Source organism: Echinops telfairi, unplaced genomic scaffold (assembly GCF_000313985.2).
Source record: "Echinops telfairi isolate 266 unplaced genomic scaffold, ASM31398v2 ScPeMD7_3533;HRSCAF=4204_0, whole genome shotgun sequence".
Taxonomy (NCBI): Eukaryota; Metazoa; Chordata; class Mammalia; order Afrosoricida; family Tenrecidae; genus Echinops; species Echinops telfairi.
Window position 1 is genome coordinate 65,898,769 of NW_022107431.1, and position 27,849 is coordinate 65,926,617.

A 27,849-nucleotide genomic window follows, 5' to 3' on the forward strand; every position below is an offset into this window, starting at 1 on the left:
GCATCATTGCCTCTGTTTTATTAGATGGAAGAGGACTTTGTGGATTGCTGTTGGACATATGGGTTAATGTTGGACTTGTGAGCTTGGCAGCATTGGGTTGGGATGTTTTCTTGATGCACACTTAATCTTTACATAAAACTCTCGCTTATACATGAGTTGCTGTGGATTTATTTATCTAAATAACCCAGACTAATACAGTGAGCCAGCAAAACATGGGCTTCCCTGTGCAGGTGCTCCCATCTGACTCTCAGTGGACTCCAAGATCAATACCTTAACACACACACCCTCCTTGTGGCTTCCCCTACGAAGGCTCTGAGTTAACAGGATAAAGTGGGTGGAAGGACCCAGAACACGGCAATAAAAGAAAAGCATAGGCAGTAGAATTTTGAAGGATCATCTTTCCACTCTTAGAATGTGTCAAGGTATTTCTGAACGGAATGTTGACTTAGCAGTGAGTTAACGGAACAACCACTGGGCAAAACACAAAGAGAACCCCTATCCTCTTCCTCACCTTTTTGTTGGTTTGTTTGTTTGTATTTCACCTTCTCACCTAATAGCATATGGTGCTATGCCTTTTCCCTGACTGTTCAGCCCATTTACAAACCCCTGTCCTCAGCACCATGCAGGAAAGATGCTGATATTAATTACTCTCATTCCATAAATAGTGTAAGAATTTCATACATTTAGGAGCGGAATATAGGTTGGCAATTGTATGATGACTGGACTTGGAGTATTATGCAATAGAAATTGTTGAGGAAACAGATGACTTGATAAAATAAACAAAAACAACTCTCATTATTAGAAAACATAGATTCTCTTCTATCTTTCCACCACTCCCCTAAATACTGTTGGATTACATCAAACCCTTAAACCCAAATACACTGCCATCGAGTTAATCCCAACTCATAGCGACTTATACAGAACATTGTAATCACCTAAGTCTGGATACCTTTCTCAAATGAAAGAATCCTCATTAAATTTCACTGAAATGAAACTTCTAAAGGTATCCTGTCTACTCAAGATGTTATAAGAAAACTTCTGATTTTTACCATTAGTATGAGTGACACGCAAAGGACTCCTTACCAGAAAGTCAGAATCTAAGTCTGTTATAAAAATCAACAAGTTGGCTTCCCTTGGGAACCTTTAAGATAAATGCGTTTTACTTTTGGGAAACAGATCAAATACATTCCATCTGGGTTGTGCAACACCCTCTGTGGGTGGCTTTATGGATACGGATATGATGAACCATTCATTTCACCAGAAGAAACCTTACTGAATCTCAGCAGATGTAAGTCTCATGAGTTTTATAACATTCATGGGGAAAAAAATACAAACATTCATACTGGTAAGATGGTTCGCTCTTCCTTTAGATATTGAAACTCTTGGAAATTGAAGTCAAAATCATCATCATATGCAAGTAATTTCATCTCCTCCCCTTTCCGCAAATGACGCAACCTGATTCCTCTGCCAGCCAGGTGAGCGTGGAGGAGAACAGCAAACACATGGATTCCAGTGGGCTTTTCAGCTTCCAGAGCCTGCGGGGACCCAGAGGAAGGGCTGATTATCCAAAGCAAGTGCATGTTCAGACAGTCTGTGTTGGAAGGTGCTTGGGCAGGGAGCGGGGAGAGAATAGAGGGGGCCTGGGGGCCTGGGGGAAATCTGAGTAAATGCTTAAATGCTTGAGCTGCCCAACCACATTGTTAATTCTAACTTTTCATGACTTATTTCAAACAACATGGACTTTGTGATGTAATGTTTGTCAGGTGAAAAGAAAGGGAACAGACTCAACCCGAGGACCATCTCTTCCACATCTTTCTTTTTCCTTCTCTAAGAAGGTGAAAGGGTAGAGCAAATGATTCCAGTATGTTATTAACCTAGAAACTACAAATCTTAAAGGGGCAAATTATTTCCAATTTTCTAGATGAGAAGACAGTTGAGGGTCAGTGGAAATAAGCCAATTGCCTCTGGTCCCGTGGCAAGCAAATAATGTAATAAAACAAACAAACAAAAACCTCACTGCCGTCAAGATGACTCTGACTCACAGCAGCCCTACAGGGCAGGACAGAACTGCCCCTGTGGTTTCCAAAACTAACTCTTTACCGGAATAGAAAGCTTCATCTCTCTCCTGCAGAGCGGCTGGTGGTTTCAAATTGCTGACATGTGGTTAGCAGCCCAAGGAGTAGCTACAATGCCACCTCTACCCCTAAAGAAGGGGATGGCAGTTTGAGCTGTGGTCTAAGTCACTTAGAAGAACATCCTTCCAATTCACCCGTCTGCCATCTTGTCCACCACTACAGAATAATGAAGTCCTTAAACAGGAACCCCAGAAACATGTTTTCGGTGGGGGCGGGGGACTGTAAATAGAAGCCAGCATTTTTAAATACTTCTATATGGTGTTCTTTTTTTCAATTTATGTTTCTATGATTAAATAGTCTTACTCGTTATTAAAGAAGAGACAATCTGTAAAGAAGTACGCACACATTGAAAAATATATTCAAGTGAGTGAAAACAAATGAATATGAACAAAAGGTGGCATAAGAGAAAGAAGAGGCAATACAACAAAGGTGGAAATTGTAAGATAAAATAAAAGTGTCCTGTCTGAAATAAATCAAGGAGCAAGAATAGAGAGGGAAACATTGAGAAATTACTCTTCTCAGAATTCCACTCCTTTGTGGTGCAATGGTTAAGCACTGGGCTGCTAGCCAAAAGGTGAGAGGTTCAAGTCCACTTGCTGCTCCTTGAGAGAGAAGACTTGGCCATCTGTTGTCATGAAGATTCTAGCCTAGCGTCCCCTGTGGAGCACTTCGACTCCATCCAGTGAGGTCCCAGTGAGTGACTTGATGGCACTCAGTCACTACAGCAGTGAATCTTGAAAAAGGGAATTGGAGGTCCTGCTAAAACTTTAACAGTTTTGCAAAATGCTGACTAAATCAGGCATAAAGTTTTTTTATAACATCCTTTTCTGAGAACATCAATGTACCAGTAAATAACAACTCATAGAAGCTGCGTACCTCTTCTAAGCATTCCTGTGTGCAGTGACCCTCAGACCGGAACTCGGGCATCCCTGGAGGGATGGTGTGGAAAAGGCTTACCCAGAGGCCAGCCTCGATCACCCCAGCATCATATTTCCTTATATCAGTTGTATGAAATAACTTCAGTCCCGAATTGTCTATTAATCCTGGAACAAGAGCACATCATTTAAAATTGAGTGGGGGTTCTTTAAAAACGTCCCCAAATTCAGTGAGAATTAATTCATTCCTTTTCCTTGCATTCTCCACAATGGAAAAGAATAAAGTCAGACACAACCTTCCACTTCACAAATGTCCTGTCCCCAACCACAATGGACTCACACAACCCACCCTCGGAGAAGTATCTGTTCTGTGACACCTTCCACACATCCATACTTCCACGCTTCTCCTACATCACAAGTGGGGATTCTAAGGTCAGTTATTATAACACAGAATAATGTACCCAAACTTATTTTATACTGTTCCTAAGTGAAATTTAATAAATTTACTTAGAGGTGAAAGTTCTTTGGTTGAGAGCTATCTGTATGTGGAGAAAATTGCTAATGATGAGCTTTCTAATTTTATAAGTTATCATCATCCACCAGTTCATTCAGAAAGCAGCCATCCAATAGAAAGTTATTAAGAGTTTATGCAGCCCTCTCTGTAGGCTTGGTAGAGACAAAAAAATTAATAAAACCCACTCCTAGCTGTCACATAGCTATAGTAAGGAGGGAACTCATGAGTTCCAAACACTTCATTAGTCTCCGCCACTAACTCTGAAATTAATTGACTCCCCTCTTTGTAGTGAGAACTTACTTACCTGTGACTAGCAGATTGCCCCTTTCTCCTCATTCTGGGTTTCCATCATCTTTACATTGACCAACTTGCTTATTTTATTTAACATCAAAGACTTTATACTGATTACTTTTCATTTCGTACTATACACTTCACAAATGTACACACACACATTCAGAAAACATCCATTATTTTGAAAGATTTAGGACTTGATGGGTTATAATAATTAACTATCCCAGTATCTAATTATCCCAGGAAATTATTAACTCTCACTCAACCTCTTTAACAGCTTTGAAAATAATAATAATAATAATAATAATACAAGCTTCTTCTCTTGTGTAGTGAGTTTGTGATCATGAACACACATTATTGATTGTTGTTATTGTTTGTTACTTGGGTTTATTCAGATCTTCAGAATCACCATGAGGAAGTATGGTGGTGATTAAAAGCAATGTCTCTGGAATTGACTTACTCATCTTCGAATCCCGGCTCTGTGGTTTACTAGCTGTGTGGGCTTGAGAAAGTTACCTAATGCTTCTGTGCTTTCGTTTCACAATCTGTAAAGTGAAACTTTATAGCAACAATGCTATAAGGATGGCATGAGGATTAAAAGCAAAGTACTTAGAATGCTATTTGGCAAAAACTAAGTGTCCTATAATGGAGAAGGACACCATTCTTGGTAAAGGAGAAGGGCAGCAAAAAAGAGGAAGGCTCTCAAGGAGATGATTGGCACAGTGGCTGCAACAATGGGCTCAGGCAGAGGAACAGCTGTGGGGACGGCTCAGGACCCGGCAGTGTTTCCTTCCACTGTGCAGAGGGTCACTGTGAGTCAGAGTCGACCTGATGCCACCTAAAGACATAACAGTGGCAGCTAATCCATAAGGTCCCAGAGGTTGATGTCTGTGTCTTTCTATCTTTGTATTTCTAGGACCTGGTGGGTGGACATATACCAGGGCTCTCCTGTCATAAAAATAAGTCATGAAGACAAACTTTATTTTTATATTAGCAGTGCACATACAAATGTACATTGCAGTAGGGAAGGACTAGTCGAGCTTTAAAATATGATTTGAACATATTTAGGACAATATTCTTTTGTGTTTTATATGTATTTTTAATATGGTCCCATTTTCTACAAGTTATAAAAAGGAAAAATAACCAGTTCCATTTTTCAGTTGTTAAGGTCATCCATTGCGTTAGCTGTCTAGACCACTCATAGATCATCTAGTGAAACAAAGTAAAATTTTATTAAGTAAATAAATAAATATTTATTGAAAGAACTTTTCTAGTAATGCAAATCCATATAAATTAACATAATTCCAAGAATACCTTCTACTTATGTCTATGAAAAAAGAGTACAAAAAGCATTGAGTTCCAGATCAACATATTCGTAGGGTGAGCTTGCATTCCATTTATGCACTGAAGCATCATGAGAAAGAATTTCACTGAAAACACACAAGGTAATCAAATACTCTATCTTTATAATTCTTTAAAAAGTAAATGATACAAGTTGCATTTCTAATTGCAGAATTATTATATAGTGCATGAAACATTGCTTCTATGATAACATAGAATTTTTCGTGTTTTTTAATTAAAAATTGCAATATAAACAAGACATTTATGTATTTTCTATTATTAATATTAATGAAATCTAGAAGTGTTTTAGACTTTTACATATTAGATCTATTTCCATAGGCATGTAAAATTTAAAATTGGTAAAAGGTGACTCAAAAGTTTTTTGATTTAATGAACATTTTGCTTTAACTTATACAGATTTGACGTTCGGAGTAAATGGCATAATTTATGTGTGAGAGTGAAAGTGAATTCAGGGGGGGAAAGTATGTTGTTTCAATTACTTTGGACAGAAAAATAATTCATAACTGCACTAACAGACACAAAATCTTGATCATTCCTCTTAATTCAGGGAAATAGCACTTTTGTAAACTTTCCCAACACAGTCCTCCTTGTTTCCCTGCTGCAGCAGTCAGAGGAGTCCCATCTCAATCGCTGGCTCCATTGTTTAAAGCTCTCCAATCACTTCCCACTGCCTTTAGGATGAAGATCATATTGAAACTAACATTTGAGGGGTTTTAGAACTTTGTACACTTTTAAAAATCAAATTTTGCATAAGTAAATTTAGAAATCCAATCAAAGAGAAGATTAAAATCCCTTTTATTCAATATCTTATTACACGGTGCCACTACACAGATATTTCTTAAGTATATTTGTGATTTTTCCCATCACACAACAAAGTGCTTAATACCTTTTTAATGGAACGAATAGCAGCATTCAGTTAGAAAGAAAATGTTGAAATAGTTAGGACAAATTTAGACTCCACACCCAAGACGGAGCAAGAAGAAGTAGGTCCTGATTAGCAGTAGTAGACAACACTTTCTAAGATTAGGAACCACATATGACCATGCCTGGTTCAGCTCCAATTAATGTTTGTTTTCTAGATGTAACTATTAGCACTCTTTAAACGTATCTCAATAGTATCTCTATTTGGATAATATACTGTATGTTTAAGTTAACTCCACTATCCACCATTCATCCGTCAGTTTGACTTACTGAGGTGATTTGCTAGGTAAAACTCCATCGCTGGTATTTCAATACCAGCAGGTTTACCTGTGGTGAACATGTCGCAGCAGAGCTTCCAGTCTAAGGCATACCAGAAAGAAATGCCCGGTGATATACTTCTAAAAGTTAACCAGTGAAAGCCCTATGGGTCAAAAATATATGCATTTCCAATGTAGTCTTGGAAAAGGAGCCACCTAGTTTGGAAGGCACTCAAAATACAGTAGCTAGAGCTTACCAATGATCACAGCAATGTAGGAGTGAGCCCTGAATAGTGGGTAATGAGTTGGGCTGCTAACCACAAGGTTAGCAGTTCAAAACCACCAGCTTACTCCACCGGAGAAAGATAAGGTTTTCTATGCTCATGGAGATTTACAGTCTCAGAAACCCACAGGGGATGTTCTGCCTGTTGTATAGGGTTGCGATGAATCGGAATTGACTTGGTGGCAGTAAGTCTGTTCTTGTTTCTGTTTTGTTTTGAGGACTAGACAAGGTTTTGGTCTCTGTACGTGGGGCTGTCTTGAGTTGGAACCAACCCCTGGCAGCTGACAAGCTAGCATATATATGCTGCATCTTTGCTGGCTTCTGCTGACATGAGTGTACAGAACAGTTTTTAGAAAGCAACAGTAGATGAAAAACAGACTCACCTTCTTTATATGTTGGGTTGTCATAATGGACCTCCAGGAGCACATAACGAGGATCTAATGGAGTACCAAGGGATAAGCCAGCGTGAGGTGGGTAGGAAAATCCCTACATGTGGAGAATTGCAGGCATCAGTGTTACATAACGGCTCTAAAGAGCTCTATTCCACCCAAAGCCCAGCTAGTCTCAAAGATACGTCAATACTCTCGAACTCCCACTTATCTATAATAAAATAAAATAACTTAAAGAAAAAGTCACCTCCCAAAAAATTGGTTATAAGCCACTTCTATATGAAAAAAAATACTTTACTTATAATTACAAGTTGTCCCTGACTTGCCACATATTCAAATTAAAATGAACCCCACTTAAGGACCATCAGTGTATCTGGAATACTGTCTACTCGTGGGAAGAAGTTACAGGGAATGCATGCTAGGAACCGAGGAAAAATTGCTGAATTATGTGAACACACTACATGCATGGAGTTGGGACGATATGATGTAAGAGATCCGTGCAAAAGGCACCCATAGACAAGAAAATGGAATCCTGAACTGGATATCAATAACATTGAACAACTCATAGATCTCAAAGAAGGGGAACCGACAGAGCAAGACTAATGGATTTTGAAGAGGAAAGAAAAGCTGAAGAAGAAAGAAATGATAAGAAAGGGAAGGAGAGAGGTTGTCAGTTTTTTTGTTGTTGTTTTTGATTTTTTACAGTGGAAAGGAATTTCTCTAAAATAAGCCAGGGGCTAGAGTTGCTGGCAAACATGGACCCAAATGATGATTGCTTGACCAAAGTTAACTGGTCGATTCAGGAAAGAGTGGGATGTGAAAGGAATGAAAAAAGAAAAGGCACCTGGAGATAACGCTCACTAACTTTCTCACGAGAAAGGCCTCCCCAGTTCCCCAGGACAACCCAGGCAATCTAGAACCAGCCACAAGCGAGTTGTTACCACAGCTGACAGAGGCCCATGTCAGCTACCATTTCTTCATTCTAGAGTAAATTTTTTATAACGTGTGTACTTCTTAATATCTGTATATATGAATTAAAATATATCTGTAAGTCTATAGATAGTGTTTTCAGTCCCCAAAGACAAATACAGATCTGATTTTAAATGATGTTGATAGTCAATGGAAATAATTATGAAAACTAAAAAAAAAAAAAATTCAACCCATTTTATCAGAATCAACTTAGGATGGAGTCATTGTAATGGAACCCAGCCAGAGCCAGGGACTACGTATAGTAGAACCTTATTTTAGGGGTGCATGTGTGGACAATTAATTGTACTGTCTCACAGCTAACGTCAGCCTCACCTCTCCACCAATGGCCCAGGCAAAGATAACGGTCTCGCAGGTGAGGAAGGCATCAGGCATGTTGGGGTGGTAGCACTCATGGCCATGGTCCAGGACACTGTCGTTAAAGTTGCTGCTGCACTGGTAGAGCAGGATGTGATGAACCAGACTCTCATGGCCTCTCTGTATCACCGGCTCAACCTGCACAAGCACAAACGAGAGGGCGAACGCAATAAATAAATCAAAGCTCAACATCCAACAACAAGCCTGAAACGAGCCACAGTTTTTATCAGAGGACGGGTATCCTTTCTCAGCTATCAAAGTCGCTTTCCAAGGATTGTTCTTCTCCAAGTGCTCAGAAAGGGCTGTGCTCAAGTACAACTGATGCGGGAGATGCTGACCATGATGATAATGATGGTGGCGGGAATAGTGAAGACGATGATAATCATCGACTTCCAGAATCCCAGGACGTTACTAATCGATTATTCTTAACTTAGCCTTGTTCCCTTGACCCATCCTCACAGCGACAGTGTGAACACAGTGCTTGCCCTCTTCCAGGGATCCCTCAGGCCCCCCTCTTTCCCTCATGGTGTTGTTGTCTTTCCCCCACACCAACTGGAAGTGACAGAAGCCTTGTCCCAATCACTTTTATGTACCCGGTGCTGCGCACAATACTAGGCTCTGACTTGGCTCAATAAGGGGTGATTAAGTGATTACGCTTGAGTTGTAATAGCAAAACCTGTATCAGTGTGCTTCCAAGACATTGCTCAAGTAAGGAAAAGGCAAGCTAAAACTGGTTAAAAAAGAACGGACCATGAAGTTGGCCCTAATATTAAATCATGTGATCCATGTGATCCCCAAACTTTTCTCATGTCAGTCCCCTTTCTCACACTTGCTCATTGCAGCTTCAGAAACCTAGGGACCAAGTGAGAATGATCTACTTTAAACCAAAAACAAATGAACAAACCCAAACTCATTGTAGTTAAATCAATTAGGACTCAAAGCGACCCAGGTGTTTCAGAAAAAAACGGAGCTATAGATTTTCTTGTCTTTAATCACTGTAGACATAGATCTCCAGGTCTTTCCTCTGCTGCACTCCTGAGTGGGTTCAGGCTGTCAACCTGGAGCTGGGCTGTCAAGCACGATCCATATGCACTGTCAAAGGATCTTCTAATACCTCCAACCTAAAACCAGAACAAGCCCACTGCTGTCTAGTCGATTCCCACTCACAGCAAACCCATAGGAGAGACTAGAGCTGCCTGACAGGATTTCAGACACCATAAACCTTCATGGAAGCAGACCATCTCACCTTTCTTCTGAAGAGTGGCCAGGGTTCTGAAGCACCAGTGAGCGGTCCCTACATGACTCATCCTGCCACCAGGCTCCCTCTCAAATAGCCCAGAGACCCCTAATATCCAGAGGATATAGGAGCTGTGTTATCAAGGAGCTCGAAAAAGTTTGTGGAAAATTTTTGTTATCTTTTAATTTAAATTTTCTATGAACTTTTTGAAGGCCCCCTTTGCTGAGCCTACCTGGGCTCTAGGCCTTGTCCTCAGTTACAGGGTTCTTTGAGCCTTCAGTTCAAATGATAAAGAAGTCTGAAATTTCCACAAGTCTGTCTACGTTAGAGCTCATCCACACAGTAGCTTGTGGTCCTAACTCTGAATCCCTTGCTCTCTAGTTTACATATACATGGGAAAGAGAAGAATTTTAAGTTGTATACTCCCAGGACACACCACTGTCATTGTCTCCGTTGTGGTCTTCTTTCTTTCCCCTCATCTCTCTCTTTCCCTCCCCCCTTCTTTTCCTCACCTCTATTACCCTCCCCCTCCTTTTCACCGTCCCTTCATTGCTTTAAATAGGAAAATGAAAGTGGCCTGAAGGGGCAGGGAGGCCTGAAGTGCATAGAGGTCTGAGTGGGCAGCCAAGGGGCTAAGGTTTGAATGGGCTCTTTCACTGTGTTGCACAGTGAGTCAAGGCCCACCCTGTGCACATTTCCAACACCTGAAGTACTAAAATGGCATTGCACATGGCTTTGTTTGCAATTTCTCTCTCTCTCTGAAAGGTTGTGTACTCTGAAAGCAGAAATTGGTTTCTATTTTCCTTGCAAACGCCATCATTATTGTTGGACCATGTTTGCATAACCCATGATGAACACACTGAAGCTCCACTGAACCCGGAGCCTCTGCTGGTACTTAGTTTCTACATGTAGTTGGTGGTGACCCATAGTATCTGATTGTTGTCCATGCCTCAGCATTCCAAGGAAACAGGGCTTTGCTCACATACCAGTGATAAAGCATTCAGGAAAATTTGGGGTGCTAGTAAAGGCAGAGCACACAGGGTGTATTAAACTGTACATGTCAGTTCCTGGGAAAGAGCCATTAGAACACATGTGTTACCTATTTTCAAGGCAGCAAGAGAAAGTAGTGACTTCATTAAGGGTTAGCAAGATGGAGCTAAGAGAGTGGAGGCTGACCTTCTAAGGCTGGGTGGTGCCTGACTCTACAGTACTTCAAATAAGCTGCTTAAGAGAAACTCATAAAAGCAAAGCAAATACTTTTTTATTTAAATTTGGATCTGCTGAAAGTAACACCAAGATGTCAAGCCACTGATGCATTCTAGGAATTAATTAACATCTACCCTTTCTTTAGGATGCCCTGGGTAGTGCACAGGAGCACTGGTGGCATAGTGGGCTACACACTGAGCTGCTAACTATCAAGACAAGCAGTTTGAACCCACCAGATGTCCCATGGGAGAGAGATGAGGTTTTCTGCTCCATAAAGATTTACAGCCTATCAAAAGATACAGCGGCTTGAAGATAAACATGCGGCTATCTAGCTGAGAAGCAACAAAGCCCACATAGAAGAAGCACACCAGCCTGTGTGGTCACCAGGTATTGATAAGATCAGGTGTCAGGCATCAAATAACAAAAAATCTATTATTGTGAATGAGGAGAGTGCAGAGTGGAGTCCCAAATGGACATCCCCTTACAGAAGGGTCACAGGGAGGAGACGAGCCAGTCAGGGTGCAGTATAGCACCGATAAAACATACAACTTTCCTCTAGTTCTTTAATGCTTCCTCCTGCTCCACTATCATGATCCCAATTCTACCTTACAAATCCAGCTAGACCAGAGGATGTACACTGATACAAATCAGAGCTAGAAACACAGGGAATCCAGGACAGATAAATCCCTCAGGACCAATAATGAGAGTAGAGATACCAGGAGGGTAATGGGAAGTGGGGGAGAAAGAGGGAACCGATCACAATGATCTACATATAACCCCCTCCCAGGGTAATGGACAACCGAAAAGTGTGTGAAGGGAGACATTGGACAGTATAAGACATGGAAAAATAATAATTTATAAATTATCAAGGATTTGTGAGGGAGTGAGGGTGGAGGAGGGAGGGGGAAAAATGAGGAGCCCATACCAAGGGCTAAAGCGGAAAGAAAATGTTTTCAGAATGATGATGGCAACAACTGTACACATGTGCTTGACACAATGGATGGATGGATGGGTTGTGATAAGTGTTGTACGTGCTCCCAATAAAATGATTTATATTAAAAAAAGAGAGAAAGAAAGAAGGAAAAAAGATTTACAGCCTTGGAAATCCACAGGGGCAGTTCTACCCTGTTCTACATAGTCACTTGGAGCCAGTTTTATGGCTCAATGACCATGAGGGTCTTTTGTGTGTTTGGTATTTCAAATGGTTAACACACTCAGTTGTTAATCCAAATGTTAAAGGTTGGGGTCCACACAGAGACATGTTTAAGATACGGCTTGAAAATTCAGACCCTTGGCTTCCAGGGGGAGGGGCCGAGCAGAGTCTTTCAAGGTCCTCCTCTCTGAGGAGGGAAAATAGCAATGTCTCTCTTTGAAACCCAGTGAGGCCTTCAAGGAGAATGATATTGTAATCTGCCCTTTGGCTCGAGGGTACAGACTCAAAAACAAGGATGCCCCAAGGAAAAAAAGCCCTCAGAAAACAACCACACACTGTGCTGCATGCAACCCAGGAACTGGTCACAGAAGACAGCGGGAGAGCTCATCAGAAGTGGAGCCCTTGACCAACCAGACAAGATGAGGAGATGAGAAAGAGAAAGAAACAAGAGTTCTGAGAATTACATGTAAGGATCTGCTGAACTAAGGGGATCCAGCGTCTAGTCCCTGGGTGGTGCCGCCACCAAAACACACAGCTGCTGCTAAGCCAGGCCCAGAAGTAGCTCCTCAGAAGAAAGGCCTGGTGCCTGCTCATGCACACTCCGCCGCAAGCCTCCTGGCGCACACGAGGTCTCCATAAGTGCAGTCGACACAACTGCAACTGGTGTGAGGTTTCTTACTTTTTTGTGTGTTTTGTGGGGAGGGAAGGGAAAGGATGGGGGATAGTTAGTTAACGGAGACACAAAAAGTATCTGTAAAAGCAGAGGACCTGCTTTGGGAAAAGGGAGCTCTCTGATCCCAGGAGGACAGGGTTGTTGTCTCACAGTGCCCAATATGGAATGGAGTTTCCCAGGATGCTTCAGGTCCTCCAAGCTGCTGCCATACTACAAAGCCCAAATGATGTCAGTTCGTGTCGACCAACTCCTAAACCCTCAGCCAGTGCTACAACCGTGTTTAGCAGGTATCAGACTCATAGTTTAAAGTTATGATGTTCTTTTTTTGAGTTCAACTGAACCTGAGGAGGGTTATTCAGGACCAGCTGAGGAAAGAGGACCCCAGTGTTCCGTGACTAAGGACCAATAAGGACCACAACGGTTCGGTGACTAAGAGTCTACTGTGGATCCCTCCTGCTTGCTGGCAGAATAAAAACCCCAACCCCACTGCTGTTGAATGGATTCCAAAGCAGAGGACCCAATAGGGCAGAGCAGAACTGTTCCACAGGGTCTCCGAGGTTGTAAATCATTATCAGAGCAAACTGTGCCCATCTTTCTTCCATGGAGCAGCTGGTGGATTCGAATCGCTCACCCTGTGGTTAGCAACCCAACATGGAATCCACTATGTCACAGTTCTCTTTCATATACTAAGTCACTGTCCATAGTGGAAGACAATTTCCTTTTGCGCCATTGCATTGTTTAGAACAAAGTTGGACTTAAACTTTATTTTCATCGTGAAAATATGCCTGAGATAGCACAAATTATGTGCTATGAGAAACAGCCCTCCTCTGCTATGCCTCCTTTTGGTTGTTTCCCAGATGTCAAATTATGATCACAATCAAAATGGAATGCTCAGAGTTGCCTCTTAATTGAAAAACTATGAGAATTAGAGAAATCATCCAATGAAATCTAAGCAACATACTTAGAAATCATTAAATGAATCTTATAGATAAGTCAGTATATCTGAGATAAGAGTGACATTTCATTTCATTCTACTTTTAGTGTCACTCTATAATGGTAGAGCAAATAAAAAGAAATACAAGTCAGTGCAAACGGAGTGGGTGGCAATGATGCAGAAACACCGAACTAAATCTACCCTATGACATTCCAAATTGTGTCCTGGAATCGCTGTATTATTTCACATCAGTGAGATTTCCAGACCGGGCAGATGATACATCCGCTTGCCTATGAGGCAGAGACTGAGCCAGGCTGGCCTGGCAGCTGTGGGCTGTCTGTTAGCCTCGGGGCTGGAAAGCAATGGTCTGGGAATCAAAACACAGATGAAAAAGAGAAGGGAAGGCTGCCACCTGACAGATCCTTTAGAGAAGAGTGACAGAGCCCCTCTAGTTAGTTCCAGTAACCAGAGCACAGCCAAGACCAAGTTGGAAATTGAGATTGACCATGAAACTGAATCTGAAAAATGAAAAGTTCCAAACATTCAGGCAGTTTCTTTGGACCATCGTCTCTTCCTCTCTTCATCCAAGTTAAGTGTGCCTCGGATAGCCCCTGTAACACAGAGCTCTTAATAACTATTCATCGAACTGAAATAAACACTGCCCTTCCCAGGAAGCTAATATTCATGAGGACGAGTCATCAAATTCATTGTCCTCCTTGACTGGGCCTGGGGGTTCAGGATCATAATCTTGAGGGACATACAAGTCAACTGGCCTAACAGTGCACAAAGACAATGTCCTAAGTCCTACGTTAGTGAAGAGTGACCGGGTTTAGAACCTTGTGAGCGGCCATATAAGGGCCAACTAGTGGTCTCGCCCCAACAGGAGCAAAGAAGGAGGAAGACAATAGAAGACCCATGGAAACACCTGGATGAATGGATCCAATGTGCTTATGAACCACAGGAACCAAGCGTCCATGGCTGGGAGAACTTGATGGTGTCTGACTACCACTGCCAACTGCTCTGAGAAGGACCACTTTAGAAGGTCATGGGTAGAGTGGGAGGAAAATGCGTAAACAAACTCATAGTCAAATACAAAAAAAATAACCACCACCACAGAGATTACCTGTTGGATAAAGACTAGTTGGCCCTCTGGGACTAGGGACCTCAGTGACGTCTGGAAATGAATTCATGCCTGAGGCTCAATTTTCAAAACTGGACAATAATACCGGGGAGATCCTCACTTCTTAGAATAGGCAACGATTTGAGATCAAAGGGGCAATAGTTTCCAAAGGAGAAAGTTCAGAAGGGAGAAAGGGGTAGGAAAGACTGAAGAAATGTAAAGTAGAAACAGAAGGTGGCATTACTGATATTACATTGTGGGGATTACAGAAAATAAAATGTGTATGAATTATAAAGGGAAAACTGAGTTGGTCTGTACACTTTCACCTGATTCACAATAAAAACTTTGCATTTTCCTACTAGTTTCTGAATGATCTCAACCCAATCCTATTGTCACATGCTGTCCTTATAACCACCGCAGGCTGATCAAACTCTGAAACTTTTTCTGCACCTTTTCCCTGTTCTTTTAGCCCTCTCACATCTTTCTACTTACTCAACCCACTGTTTTCCCTTATGAGCTTATGGAACACTCATAGAAACCCTAGAGACTAAGGAGAACTCTCCATAGGATTTCCAAGAATTTCTATGAATGTTGTTTCCCACATCTTTTTTTCCTTAGTGAAGCAATTAGTGGTTTCAAACTGCCAACCTTCTGCTTAGCTGCTGAGCGCTTAACCACAGTCCCACCTCAACAATTGAGGAGTATACCCCTCAACAATTCAGGTAAGACCTCAAAATACATAATTCACATTTTGACCTCTGCACATCAATCTTTGCTTTGCTTTACATTCTGTTCCTTTCCATGCAGTAAATTCCTTTTTTTTTTTTTGCCCCTCTGTGCATACTTCCTAATCTCAACCAATCAATCAATCAGTTATTTTAGTAAGACAAAAAAAGGTTTTCATCTGCTCTGTAGTTGCCTGTGGGCAGAGCAGGGATTGGAGTCTGATGCAAGGGGCACAGTGTGATATTAACATTCTATACATCAGCAGCCCATTTTAATACTTAATAAATGTTAGAAAGCAATAAAGTGAAGGAAAGCTTCTCAAGTTAGTATCATCTTCCTCTAGTGATCCTGGACAATACAGATTGGATGAGATAAGGAGATCCAAGAATCAAGGGACTTAATGCTAGGATAAGACAAAAAGTCTAGATGTGATAGAATTCCTGGGAACTTAACTAGTGACTGTCAAGTTGATTCCAATTCACGGTGGTCCCATGTGTATCATGGTAGAACTGTGCTCGCTATGGTTTTCAGTTTCAGACGTAGACCACCAAGACCTGCCTCCAAGGCATCTCTGGGTGGTCTGTAACCTCTAACCTCCTGATTAGCAGCCAAGTGTGTACACTGTTTGTACTGCCCAGGGACTCCCCCTAAGGATTTACAGCCAGCAAACAAGCTCGGAACAGACAGTATGAAAACCTTATCTGAAACATATTATCATCCTAGTATCCTTGGAGGAAGAGAATTTTATTTTTTAAGTAGCCCTATGAAGTTTCTACCTGCTTGTCTCTTCTCATCATTTGTGAACGCAGACAGCATAAAAAGGACTTCCCTTGATAGTCAAAGAGAAACAGCAAATGAATCCACCTGATGCTCTTTCAGATTTCAAACGGCCAATGATCTCAACAGTAACTAACCCTGGCTGAGGAGAACATGTCTATCGGTTCATTCCTCTATCCTCATTTCTCTCTCATCAGCTATCACTTTGCAGATTTGTACATTTATACCTGGGACTTGCGTGTCCCTGTACCTGTTTGTGATTCAGATCACATACATGTTTCCCATGCCATGATCAAGGTTAGGTAGGTTTCATTCTCTTTAGCTAAATATATGTGTATCTCAGTTTCATTTTTATTATTATTACTATTTTTATTATTAAGATGGGCAACGATCCTTCTTTTCTAGGTACGCCAAGCTCAGTGTGAGGAAAATAAGGTTATTAGAGCTCTCATAAACAACTTCCCTATACTTACTTTCCAAGTCACTGCTTTAAGATGTGGCTCCTTGCTTGTTGAAACATGAGCTAAACATGGTTCTCCAAAAACAACTTTCAACTGAATAAATTAAAATCTAAAACAAAAGGAAGATGTGATCGGTGGAATGTGTAATGAGGTGGAATTTGGTAAATCCCCATCACTATTCTTCCTGTCTGTTCTTGTTTCTGGCACCCTGCTTTGCCTACCCACCCAGGTCTGGGTTGCTGTCCAGGTAAAAGGGAGTAAAGCGTCTCTGCCAAAGGTTATCAGAAGGTCAGCTACCCAAACAGAGATGCTTCCCAGCAGGGCATGTCAAGTGAACCAACAACGTAGACCCGTAATCATGCTCTTCTTACTAATGTGGTATCAAGGTATCGACCCCATTCATCTCTCTCCCTCTTCTTCTTTCTCAGGAAAGCTCTTTTGTGTACAAGTTATCCGAAGACATTGTTTTTGGTGCCAGCTAGTCAGTTCAGAATCTCGGTGACTCTATTGGCAACAGAACAAGCCATGCCCAGTGCTGCATCATCCTCACAATTTCTCTCATGTTTGAGCCCACACTTGCAACCCATCATCTCATCAAGGGCCTTCTTCCTTTTCATTGCCCCCTTGCTTTACTCATCATGCTGCCCTTATTCCGGGACTGGTCTTTTCTGAGAATAGGTCCAAAGTACCTGAGACAAAAATCCTGCTGTTCTTGCCTCTAAGCAGCATTCTGTCTATACTTCTTCCAAGACAGATCTGTTTGTTCTTTTGGCTGTCAACGGGATGTTCAATATTCTTCGCCCACACCATAATTCAAATGCATCGACTTTTTCTTCCACCTGCCTCCTTCTCTATCTAACTATTACATGCATATGAGGCGATGGCAAAGACCATGGCTTGGGTTAGGTGCACCTGTGCCCTCAAAGTAGCATCCTTGCTTTTTCCAACATGTTAAAGAGGTCATGGGGCAGATTTTCCCAATGCAATGTGCCCTTTGATCTCTTGAGTGCTGCTTCCATGAGCATTGATTGTGGATGCAAGCAAGATGAAATCCTGACAACTTCAATCTTTTCTCCATCCAAGAGGCAACCAAATTTGCCATGAGAATGGGATCTTCATCCCAAAGGCAATCCACTCTGAGAAAGGATGAGGATTCGGAGCTAAAGACAAAGTCCTGATGCAGTTTCAAGAGGTCACAGGATGAATGAAATTAGCATCAAAGGTACCAGTCATGGTGTCAAGATGGCATCAGATGAGATCAAAATGATGAAAACGGTCCTATAATATGTTTAAAACCCAGCTTTTCCCTCCAAGAGAACACTAAACATTATGTATGACAAATGCCAAAGAATCACGACTTGCCATATATCCTGTTTCTCATCTTCAAAATGGCTCGTATGTTGTTACTTTCCAGGGACAGAAATCATTCTAGCTCACACTTTCCATCCATCCTGGCTGGCTCACTCTGAAAGCCGTTAGTTAGTCTTCTTGAATATTAAGGGTCTGGCCTTCTGGTCAGTATGGCATATCTGAGCCAAACAATCTTCTCCAATCAGCACCTTTCATCTAGTCAACCCCCTGACAAGTTGCACTCACTAGGTAGCTCTAAACCACCCTCGGGTAGAAAAGCCCACACTGTTTTCTGACATTTAGGTCCCTCTGTCATTGGTCTAAGAGTCGGAATTGACTGTAAGGCCGTGAGTGAGTGAGTGAGGAGTCATTGATGGGGCGCTCTGGTGGCACTATGGGTTAGTCATTGGCCTGCTAGCAAGGTCAGCAGTACAAACCCACCATGTGAGAAAGATGAGACTGTGTGCTCCTGTGAAGATTGACAGTCTCAAAATCCTTATATCGGGAAGCTAGGAGTTTGAATTGACTGGTTGGCAATGACCTTTTGGTTTGGTCATCAATCGGCTCTAAGGCGGTGGGCTTGGCTTGCTTTTGGTCTCTGACTGACCAAAAAGGCACTGCAAAGAAAGGTCGGGTGATCTTCTCTCCAAAAGATTACTTGTTTCCACTGAGTCGATTCCTATTCATTTTGACCCTATAGGATAGAGCAGTACTGCCTCATTGGGTTTCTGAGGCTATACATCTTTATAGAAGCAGACAGTCACACCCTTCTCCCACGGAGTGGCTATTGTCTTCAAACCGCCAACCTTTTGGTTATCAGCCAAGGGTTTGACAACTGGACCACTAGGGCCCCTTCCATTACAGCCAACATTTTAGCTCAGCCAATCCTCTGGAGCTGAGTTTTACTTTTAACCCACAAAGTCTCCATGGGTTGGAATCAACTCAATGGTAAAGGGTTTCATTTGAGTTTTGCTCACTGACTGCATTTAGGTACACGGTCCCATGTGCATGAATCCCAAGCCATCCGATGGACCTCTTCTCTTGATAAGCCCTCCCTAGGTTCACCTCCATGATTTGGCTCATGCTGTTTTTTTCACATTCCCCAAAACTTCCTCCTTCAACTTTGCTCTTATTAATTTTTGAAAGCCCCAATCTTTTTTTTCCTGGATGCCTTCAGTGATTATTTTGGCTGATATCTTTCCTGCTTCTCTGAACTTGTTTCAGGATGCAGTATTGTGGGGTGGCTTGAACTCAAATCCGAAATCCAGTTTAGAATCCAGAATCTGCCACTTCCTAGCTGTGTGACCTTGAGGCACATTACTTAACCTTACTGAAACCCAGGTTTTAATACATGACAAAAACTAAAGAGAAAATATGGTTAGCTAGTTGTAGAAAGCATTGATTTAAAAACTATACTTAGCTCTGTCACTTTACCACTTAAGTAATTTTGTTATCGAATATAATTACCGCATATACTTGTGTATAAGCCAAGCTTTTCAGCACATTTTTAAATGCAGCTTTTGTGGTAAAATTATGTGGTTCGGCTGATAGTCAGGTTGGCTGATACTTGAGTATATACAGTATTTCATGTATGAGTTGTTTTTGTTTTTCACTCTTGAGTTAGTGTAGCAACTCTTGATGTACCACTTATCACCAATTCCTCACTCAAACCCAACCAAACTCACTGCCATCGAGTCCGTTCTGGCCAGCAGACTTTTCCCAAGCCTTTCTTGCTGTGCGTGTGAAATTAAGAATGATTAATACCAGAACTAGATCTTGCTTGTTCTTCTTTGACATGTTGTACACAGTTTTACACGTCTGAATTGTTTTAAAGTAATACATTGAATTGTTCCTTAGGTTAGCTAGCATTCAAGTTCTAGTAATAAATAAAACCAAAATCCCATACAGATCAATAAAGTAAATTTGATATTGCTGCTTCCCATTGCTGGAAAATAGTTCAAAGACTTTTTTCCAATAGGTTTATAGGTCACCACATGCTCTTTAATAAAACAATACATTAAAAGGATGAGTGTGTCTGGATTTCTGCCCATCTCATGAAGGACAGACAGATATCCGGGAATCAACAAGCTTTCTGGGGAATGAACCTTGTAAAGCGTAGACCATCTTCTCATGAACACAGGTCCTCATCCCAGAACCTCAAGGAGACAGAGCAGTGCACTGACTTGCATAGACGCTCCAACTTTGTTTGAGATAACCCATCTTCCTCGCTTGGAAAAGTGAAGGAAAGGTTGGTAGGGAAATATGAAGCAACATTTAGCAGAGCAAAGATAAACAAATATGCTGCCAAGACAACAGAGAAAATAATGGCAGTTCCCCCTTCCTCTCTGGGGGATGGGCAACAGAGGGGTAGGTGAAGGGAGACGCCGGGCAGTGTAATATAAGACATAATAATAATTTATAAATTATCAAGGGTGCATGGGGGAGGGGGGCAGGGGAAGAGAGAGGGAGGCCCCCCCCCCCCAAGGAAAATGAGCTGATTCCGGGAACCCAAGAGGCAAGCGAATTTTGGGAATGATGAGGGCAACAAATGTATAGATGTGCTCTACACAATTGATCTATGTATTGTGATGAATTGTATGAGCCCCAATAAATTGATTTAAAAAAAAGAAAAGAAAAGAATGGCAATATCTAAGTCAGACAAATGTTTTTAAATCCTTTCATATTCGAAGACTTTGATTTGTTAAAGGAGACTATACCGAAAATGGGCAAAGTACATGGACAAAAAAGTTCATATAAAATGTTAATTTTATATAAATTTAAAATTTTTTGTTTTAATACATAGTACTTGAATGACCTGAAATGAGTTAATTAACTGTAGACGCCTTTAAATCCTACTTACCAAGCTAGCTGAGCTCTGGAGAACCAGCATAGTGCATTATATATGCAAAGAATGCATCAAATGTTAGTCTCATGTTTGCCACCTATAAAGTACCTATGCAGTACCCTGGAAAACCATGTATGCCTTCTATGACCCCTCTGCTACTATGCTCCGTAAAGCAGAGGGCCAGCAAATGAGAGGAAAGCCTCCAACGAGGTGGCCGCACCGAGGAGCTCAGACACAAGAGCAAGCATGAGAGCTTCACAGGACTGGGCGGTGTTTTCTGTTGTGCACAGGGTTGGACATGACCTGACAGCGCCTAACACCAGCAACTATGTTTAATTATATATTGAGGAGTGCCCCCCAAAGCTTTGGAAAACAATTATGTTCCTAATAATGAGTCAATGCCATCTCATCTACCTCCTCTCACCCTTTTTTAAGTTCTTCTTGAAAGCAGGCATTGAATGGGACAGGCTGAGTGCTAGGGTTCTAGAACAGCATAGTGTTCCCCTGAAAGCCCACATTTTGTGCTTTGAGGCTTTTAGTCAACCAGCAGCTGCTGAGTTGACGCTGACTCATGCTGACTTCGCGGCTTTCCGTGGCTGGTTTTTCAGAAGGAGACCCTCTTGTGGTTCTTCCCAGGTGTCTGGGAGGGCTCCAATCACCTACCTTTCTGTTAGCAGTCAAGGTTTTGAAAAATTGGCACTTCTCAGGGACTCCTTAAAATCCTGAAAGAGTTTTCTTCTCCAAATCATCTCTCCAGGCTTCACAACCTCAATAACAGATGACAGGAAATCGGCCTACCCCTGGGCAGTGAGAGGCTCTACTCTCTTTGCCTGTTTTTTGCCTCCGACTTGTTTTTTGCTGTTCTCTCTGGGTTGGTTTCTGCTTTTGAATCTTCTTTGAAGTTAGAGTTATTAGTCTGTTTTGTTTTGTTTTACAATTTCAGGTCTAATAATTCCATCCATGAGAGGGCAGAACTTAATTAATAACACATGATCCTCATGATAAAATCCATAGCCCCAAATTAAGGGAAAGAAAACATAAACAAAAACAAGATTTACTTTTCCATTGAATCTAATACAATTTTCCATATAAAAATAACCCACTTAACTCAGCATATTTTTAAAATAACCTATCTTAAAATTGCCTTAATGTTCAAACATTTCTAGTACCTGTATTCATGTGTAATCTAAAAAGCTTGAAAGTCTTAAATAAAGTGTATTATCTTAGCACTGATTCATCATGATTTAAAGATTTTTACCTCCTGGAGAAATTTAATAAATGAGTCTTTTTTTTTTTTTAATTTTTAGGAGTCAGGAAATAATCACTGAATGACATTTTTTATTCCTGAAGGCACAGTTAAAAGATAAGATCTAACTGTAAGCAATGCAAACTCATAACATTGCCAGAACTCTTTATTGGCTTTTATCAGGGCTCTTCAAAATGTCTACAAAGTGAATTCTGTTTAATATTGCAATTAAGGTAAGAGAAACTGATATAAATTGTTTTGCTCATTCTAAGATAAAAAATAACGTTGTCTTAGATCTGGCAATAAAGACCCTGTCTTACAGGGTCACTATGAGTATATGTTCTAACATGATGAGTCCTCTGAAAAATCTTCAAATCACAGCCTGCATTAGTAAGTTGTGAACTCCCTCTATGGAAAGCCTTCCAGTTGCACAACAGAATCATTTAATCCAATCCTTAAATTAGACACCTAATCCATGGCTTGCAAATGCACAACGTTCATTCATCCCGGGGATCAACAGATTTCAAGCATGTTATAAAACTCCTTTGTGGAATCGGAGTCTAGCTTTGAGTCACTTGTCCAGAAGCACTCATCAAGCACCACTGTTCAGAATCGTGCACAGGGCGGACCAACTACAGACAAGGGGAGCACAGTAGTCTGGAGGCTGAAGTTCTAGAAACCAAAACAATGCAACTGCCATGAAGTGAATGCTGACTGCACGCAGGTCTCTGTGTTGGACTGCTAATGGCCAGGTCAAATCGTTTGAAACCACCAGCTGCTCTTGTGGAAAAAGAGGAGGCTTGCTACTGGAAAGATTGACCGCCTCAAAAACCCACAGGGGCAGTGCTACCCTGTCTTACAGGGTCACTATGAGTATACGTTCTAACATGATGAGTCCTCTGAAAAAATGCAGGTGACTGCTGTGTTATCGATGTTGTTGATTTTTGTCAACTGCTGTTGAGTTGATTCCAACTCATGGTGACCTTACGGACAAATAGAAAAAAATGTTGCCCACGCCTGCAATGTTCTCACAATTCCCAGCATACCTGATGCCATAATGCCATAGTTGCAGCTACTATGCCAATCCAGCCCCCCCAGGGAGTCTCCTGCCCTTGGTGACTACTTCACCAAGCATGCTCCAGTGACTGATCCCCAGAGTGAAGGAGTCAGAGAGTGTTCTGTTAAGATGCACAAGATTTTCCCCAATGTACACATTTTTTCTCAATCAATACTTTCATCGGAGTTGTAGTCTTAGAAAACATGAAAATTGAATCTACTTATGAAGGAAACCAAAAAGCTTAAGTGACTTAAACCAAATTTCTTCAGTCAGGTAAAAGTCACACTCAGTCTCTGACCTTTATACGAGTAATTCAGACCTCAAAGGTCAGTGATTTATCTCCCACCGACATAGATATTCCAAGAGAAATGTGCCATTTCTGAAATGTTAACAGAATCTCTTCTGTTAATAGACACCTGGAAGAGATCTGATAAACCCAACTATTGTTATCATTCCAAAAGAGAACTCATCATCATTCTCCACCCCCCAGAAAACAACCCTTTTGGGGGGATTTATTTATTTAAATCATTTTATTGGGGGCTCGGACAACTCTTATCACAATCCATACATACATTCATTGTGTCAAGCACATTTGTACATTTGTTGCCATCATCATTCTCAAAACATTTGCTTTCTGCTTGAGCCCTTGGTATCAGCTCATTTTCCCCCTTCCTCCCCACTACCTCCTCCCTCATGAACCCTTGATAATTTATAAATTATTATTTTGTCATATCTTACACTGTCCGTCGTCTCCCTTCATCCACTTTTCTGTTGTCCATTCCTCAGGGAGGAGGTTATATGTAGATCCTTGTAATCGGTTCCCCCTTTCTGCCCCACCCTCCCAGTATCGTCACTCTCAGCACTGGTCCAGAATAGATCATCTGTCCTGGATTGTCTGTGTTTCCAGTTCCTATCCATACAAGTGTACATCCTTTGGTCTAGCCAGATTTGTAAGGTAGAATTGGGATCATGATAGTGGGGTGGGGGTGGGGAGGGAAGGAACATTTAGGAACTAGAGGAAAGTTGTATGTTTCATCGTTGCTACACTGCACCCTGACTGGCTCATTTCCTCCCTGTGACCCTTTTGTAAGGGGATGTCCAGTTGCCTACAGATGGGTCTTGGGTCCCCAATCTGCACTCCTTCTCATTCACAATGATATGATTTTTTTGCTCTTTGATGCCTGATACCTGATCCCTTCGACACCTCATGATCACCTCGTGATGGTGTGCTTCTTCCATGTGAGCTTGGTTGCTTCTGAGTTAGATGGCAACTTGTTTACTTTCAAGTCTTTAAGACCCTAGTGCTATATCTTTTGATAGCTGGGATTTACTTACGCACCCGCTTTGTCTTCAGCGATTGTGTTGGGAAGGTAAGCAACATGGAATGCTAGTTTAATGGAACAAATTGCTCTTGCATTGAGGAAGTACTTGAGTGGAGGCTTTTGGGGGATTTATTATTGAGCCCTGGTAACATAGTGCTTATAAGTTGGTCTGTGGTGTGAAGGGTCCGAAGTTTGAAACCACCAGGCACCCCATGAGAGAAAGTCGGGGTTTTCTATTCCCGTAAGTAATTCCTGTCTTGGCAGTTCTGCCTTGCCCTATAGTGTTGGTAGGAGTTGGCACTGACGTGATGGCAGTGAGTTTGGGTTTTTGTGATCCTTTAACATCTACAAATTTTCCAAGTATTTCATCACTTACCTCCCCAGCAATCCTTCCATGCATTCTTTCCTAATTTCCAATGACCTTTTCCCAGTTAAGGTTGCCTTTTCCTTTCATCTAAAATATTCTTGTGGATTAAAAAATACAATATATTAATCTAACAAAAACCTAGTAAGATAAAATAAAATGTCTAAGTGGGGCTATACATTAAACATTGAGCAGTTTACTGAAAGTTAATAGCAGTTCAAATCCTCCAGCTGCTCAGTCAGAAAAAGCTGAGGCTGTCTGCTCCTGGGAAGATTTTCAGTTTTGGAGACCCTATGGAGGGTTGCCACGAGTCAGACTCAACTCAGTGGTGGTGGGATTTACATTTCCCTAATACATAAGGAGCTCTGATGGCATAATGGGTAGATGCATCGGCTGCTAACCACATGGTTGGCAATTCAAACCCACCAGCTGCACTCTGGAAAAAAGATGAGCTTTCTGCTCCCATGAAGATTTACAGCCTCAGGGAAATTCTACTTTGTCCTATAGGATTGCTATTAGTCAGAATCCACTTAGTAGAAGTGAGACCTGAAGAAAGACAAATGATAATTCATTGAGACTACACTGTTATTGGGTCTAATTTTCTGTGTTCTAAATATTTTGAAACAAACCATGCATTTCTCCAAACAAAATTTTAATAGCTCTACTTATCTCAAGAGTGACTCACTTCTTGGATTTTGTGACATCACCGGAAGAGAAGTACAAAATCTTCCAGAAGCATCTTTGTCCTGTGTCATTAGTTACGTCATCTCAGCCTTCTCTATTCTGATGCTGGCAAAACTGTATCCACCAGAACTTGTGCTTCCAGCAAAAGGAAAACTAACTGGATTATTATAATAAGTGCGTCTTAAAATGTATTGCTAAATTCAGTAAAAGGGTGAGGGGCTAGAAACTGAAATCAAAGGGATCAACAAAAATGGAAGCTATAGCTGTTCTGAAAACACTCCTCACACAATGACAGGAGTTTCCTGAAATAATAGCCATATATGGGCTAAGAGGAATCTGGTGGTGTAGTGGTTATGTGTTGGGCTGCTAACCACAAGATCTGCAGTTCGAAAGCACCAGCCACTCTGTGGGGAAAAGATGAGGCTATCTACTCCTGTAAAGAGGTATAGTCTCCAGCAACATGTTCAAGGAATTTCCCGAGATCTGTGGGACCTGCCTGCCTGAGTCTGCTCACCTTTACCGTCTATGAGGCTCCAAAGAATAACTCACCAACAAAAATTCTCTCAAGGTTGATGATCAGTCAATCTACAGTTCCAAGGAGATCAGTCTAAGTATGTGGAGGAGCCAAGTATGGTCCTTAAAGAAAACATTTCAGAACTCCAGGGACACTTTTGTGAGCCATATCTAAATTGGCGTAAGTAAAAGTACTTCTACATGAAGCCCAAGGCACAAAACGTTGCTCAGTAAGTGGTAGAGAACTATGATTATCTTCAAAATGCACCTTCTGGTTATTTTCCCAACGTGGTGTTGCTTTTGCTGACCATGTTGAACTCCTCTTCACTAGAGGTTCAAAAATAAAGAAGCTGACATATCCACCTGGTTCCATGGGAGTCACTGCTTCTGTCCGTTACCCACAACAGGCCGTCAGCTCTGCCCAGGCTAGCAGGGACGTCTTATATGACTGGGGTTTGCAAGGACACATTGCTGTAGAGCAGTGGTTTTCAACCTTCCTAATGCCACGATCCTTTAATACAGTTCCTCATGGTTTGGTGACCCCCACAACCATCATTATTTATGTTGCTACTTCATAACTGTCATTTTGCTACTGTTAATAATTGGGTGACCCCTGTGAAAGGGTTGTTTGACCCCCAAAGGGGTCATGACCCACAGGTTCAGAACCACTGCTGTAGAAATTTCAAAAGTCAGGAAAATGTGAAGAATCCACTTGGAAATCTGTAGCCTGCACCTGACTCTGACTATTTTAAACAGTTACAGATAATCACTGGAAACTGATCTGTAAATCAGTTTTTCTACAGAAAAAGATGACATCAGTATTGGATGCAGTAAGCTGGCAATCTTCTTCGGGTGATGCCATATTATATGCAGACTAATCTGGAATGCTTTCACCTAGATATAATATGCAAGCCTTGGAATTCCTTGTTTTCATATTGCCATTTATTTCCTAATACAATTCCAAGTTAAAAGAACAAACCAAGGAGTTACCGACTAGAAAAACCCCAAGGGTGGTTCTGCACTGCCCCATGAGTCAGATGGTTTGACTAGATGGTTCAAAGCTCAAAGCCAAACTCGCTGCCATTGGGTCAATTCTGACTCAAGGTGACCCTATAGAACTGGGTATAACGGCCTCATGTGGGTTTCCCAAACTGCAGCTTTTTAGGGAAGTAAAAGCCTCATCTTTCCCCCAAGGAGCTGATAGGTGTTAACCTCAAGGTTAGCAGTCCAATCCATAACCGCTAGGCAATGGGGCTCTTCAATGGATGATAATGATTTTTTGTTTTTTGAGATGAGCCAAGAACATAATGGAAACAAAAGTGAACTTGAGATGCACCACTCTCCCAACCTTCACTTACCACACAGCACCTAGACCCCTCAATGAAATGTTAAAGTAGAAAAAGTCTAGCTGGTGGTAAAAATACCTCTTTTTCTCTACTATGATTCAAAATAGAAATGAATAATAATAATATAGTGATAATAATAATATTCTCTACACCTGTGTAAACACAGGTCCACTCTCATGTGACATTAGGATTTGGGTTAACAGACCTGCGTGGCTGGAGGATTTCCAGCCCAACAAAGGATCCCATCATGGGTTACATTCCCTGGAATTTGGCAAAAGTAAATACAAACATTACACTTCCTGGAGGAGAGTATCCCCAGTCCAGCACCCTGGGATTCCCACAAAGTAGTTTACTTAGCGAAAATGTAGAAAATATTTGAGGGAGCTATCCAGAGCAGTTAGACTGTGAGCACTACCTTCGGTTATTGGACATTTATTTTCACCATGGAATAGAAAATAACTCTG

The 27,849-nt window shown here is 41.5% G+C and overlaps 1 protein-coding gene and 1 pseudogene across 1 annotated transcript in view; one reads left to right on the forward strand and one right to left on the reverse strand.

Moving 5' to 3' along the window:
- Positions 1 to 27,849, reverse strand: part of MOXD1 (monooxygenase DBH like 1) — a 136,881-nt gene that overhangs the window by 43,146 nt on the left and 65,886 nt on the right. Inside the window, exons 5-8 of the mRNA XM_004710941.4 lie at positions 8,330 to 8,509; positions 7,022 to 7,124; positions 3,012 to 3,178; positions 1,344 to 1,535 (exon numbers count right to left, since the gene is read on the reverse strand). Coding sequence (XP_004710998.1) covers positions 1,344 to 1,535; positions 3,012 to 3,178; positions 7,022 to 7,124; positions 8,330 to 8,509 — 642 coding nt within the window. The remainder of the gene's footprint in view (positions 1 to 1,343; positions 1,536 to 3,011; positions 3,179 to 7,021; positions 7,125 to 8,329; positions 8,510 to 27,849) is intronic.
- Positions 12,806 to 27,764, forward strand: LOC105979366 (annotated as a pseudogene).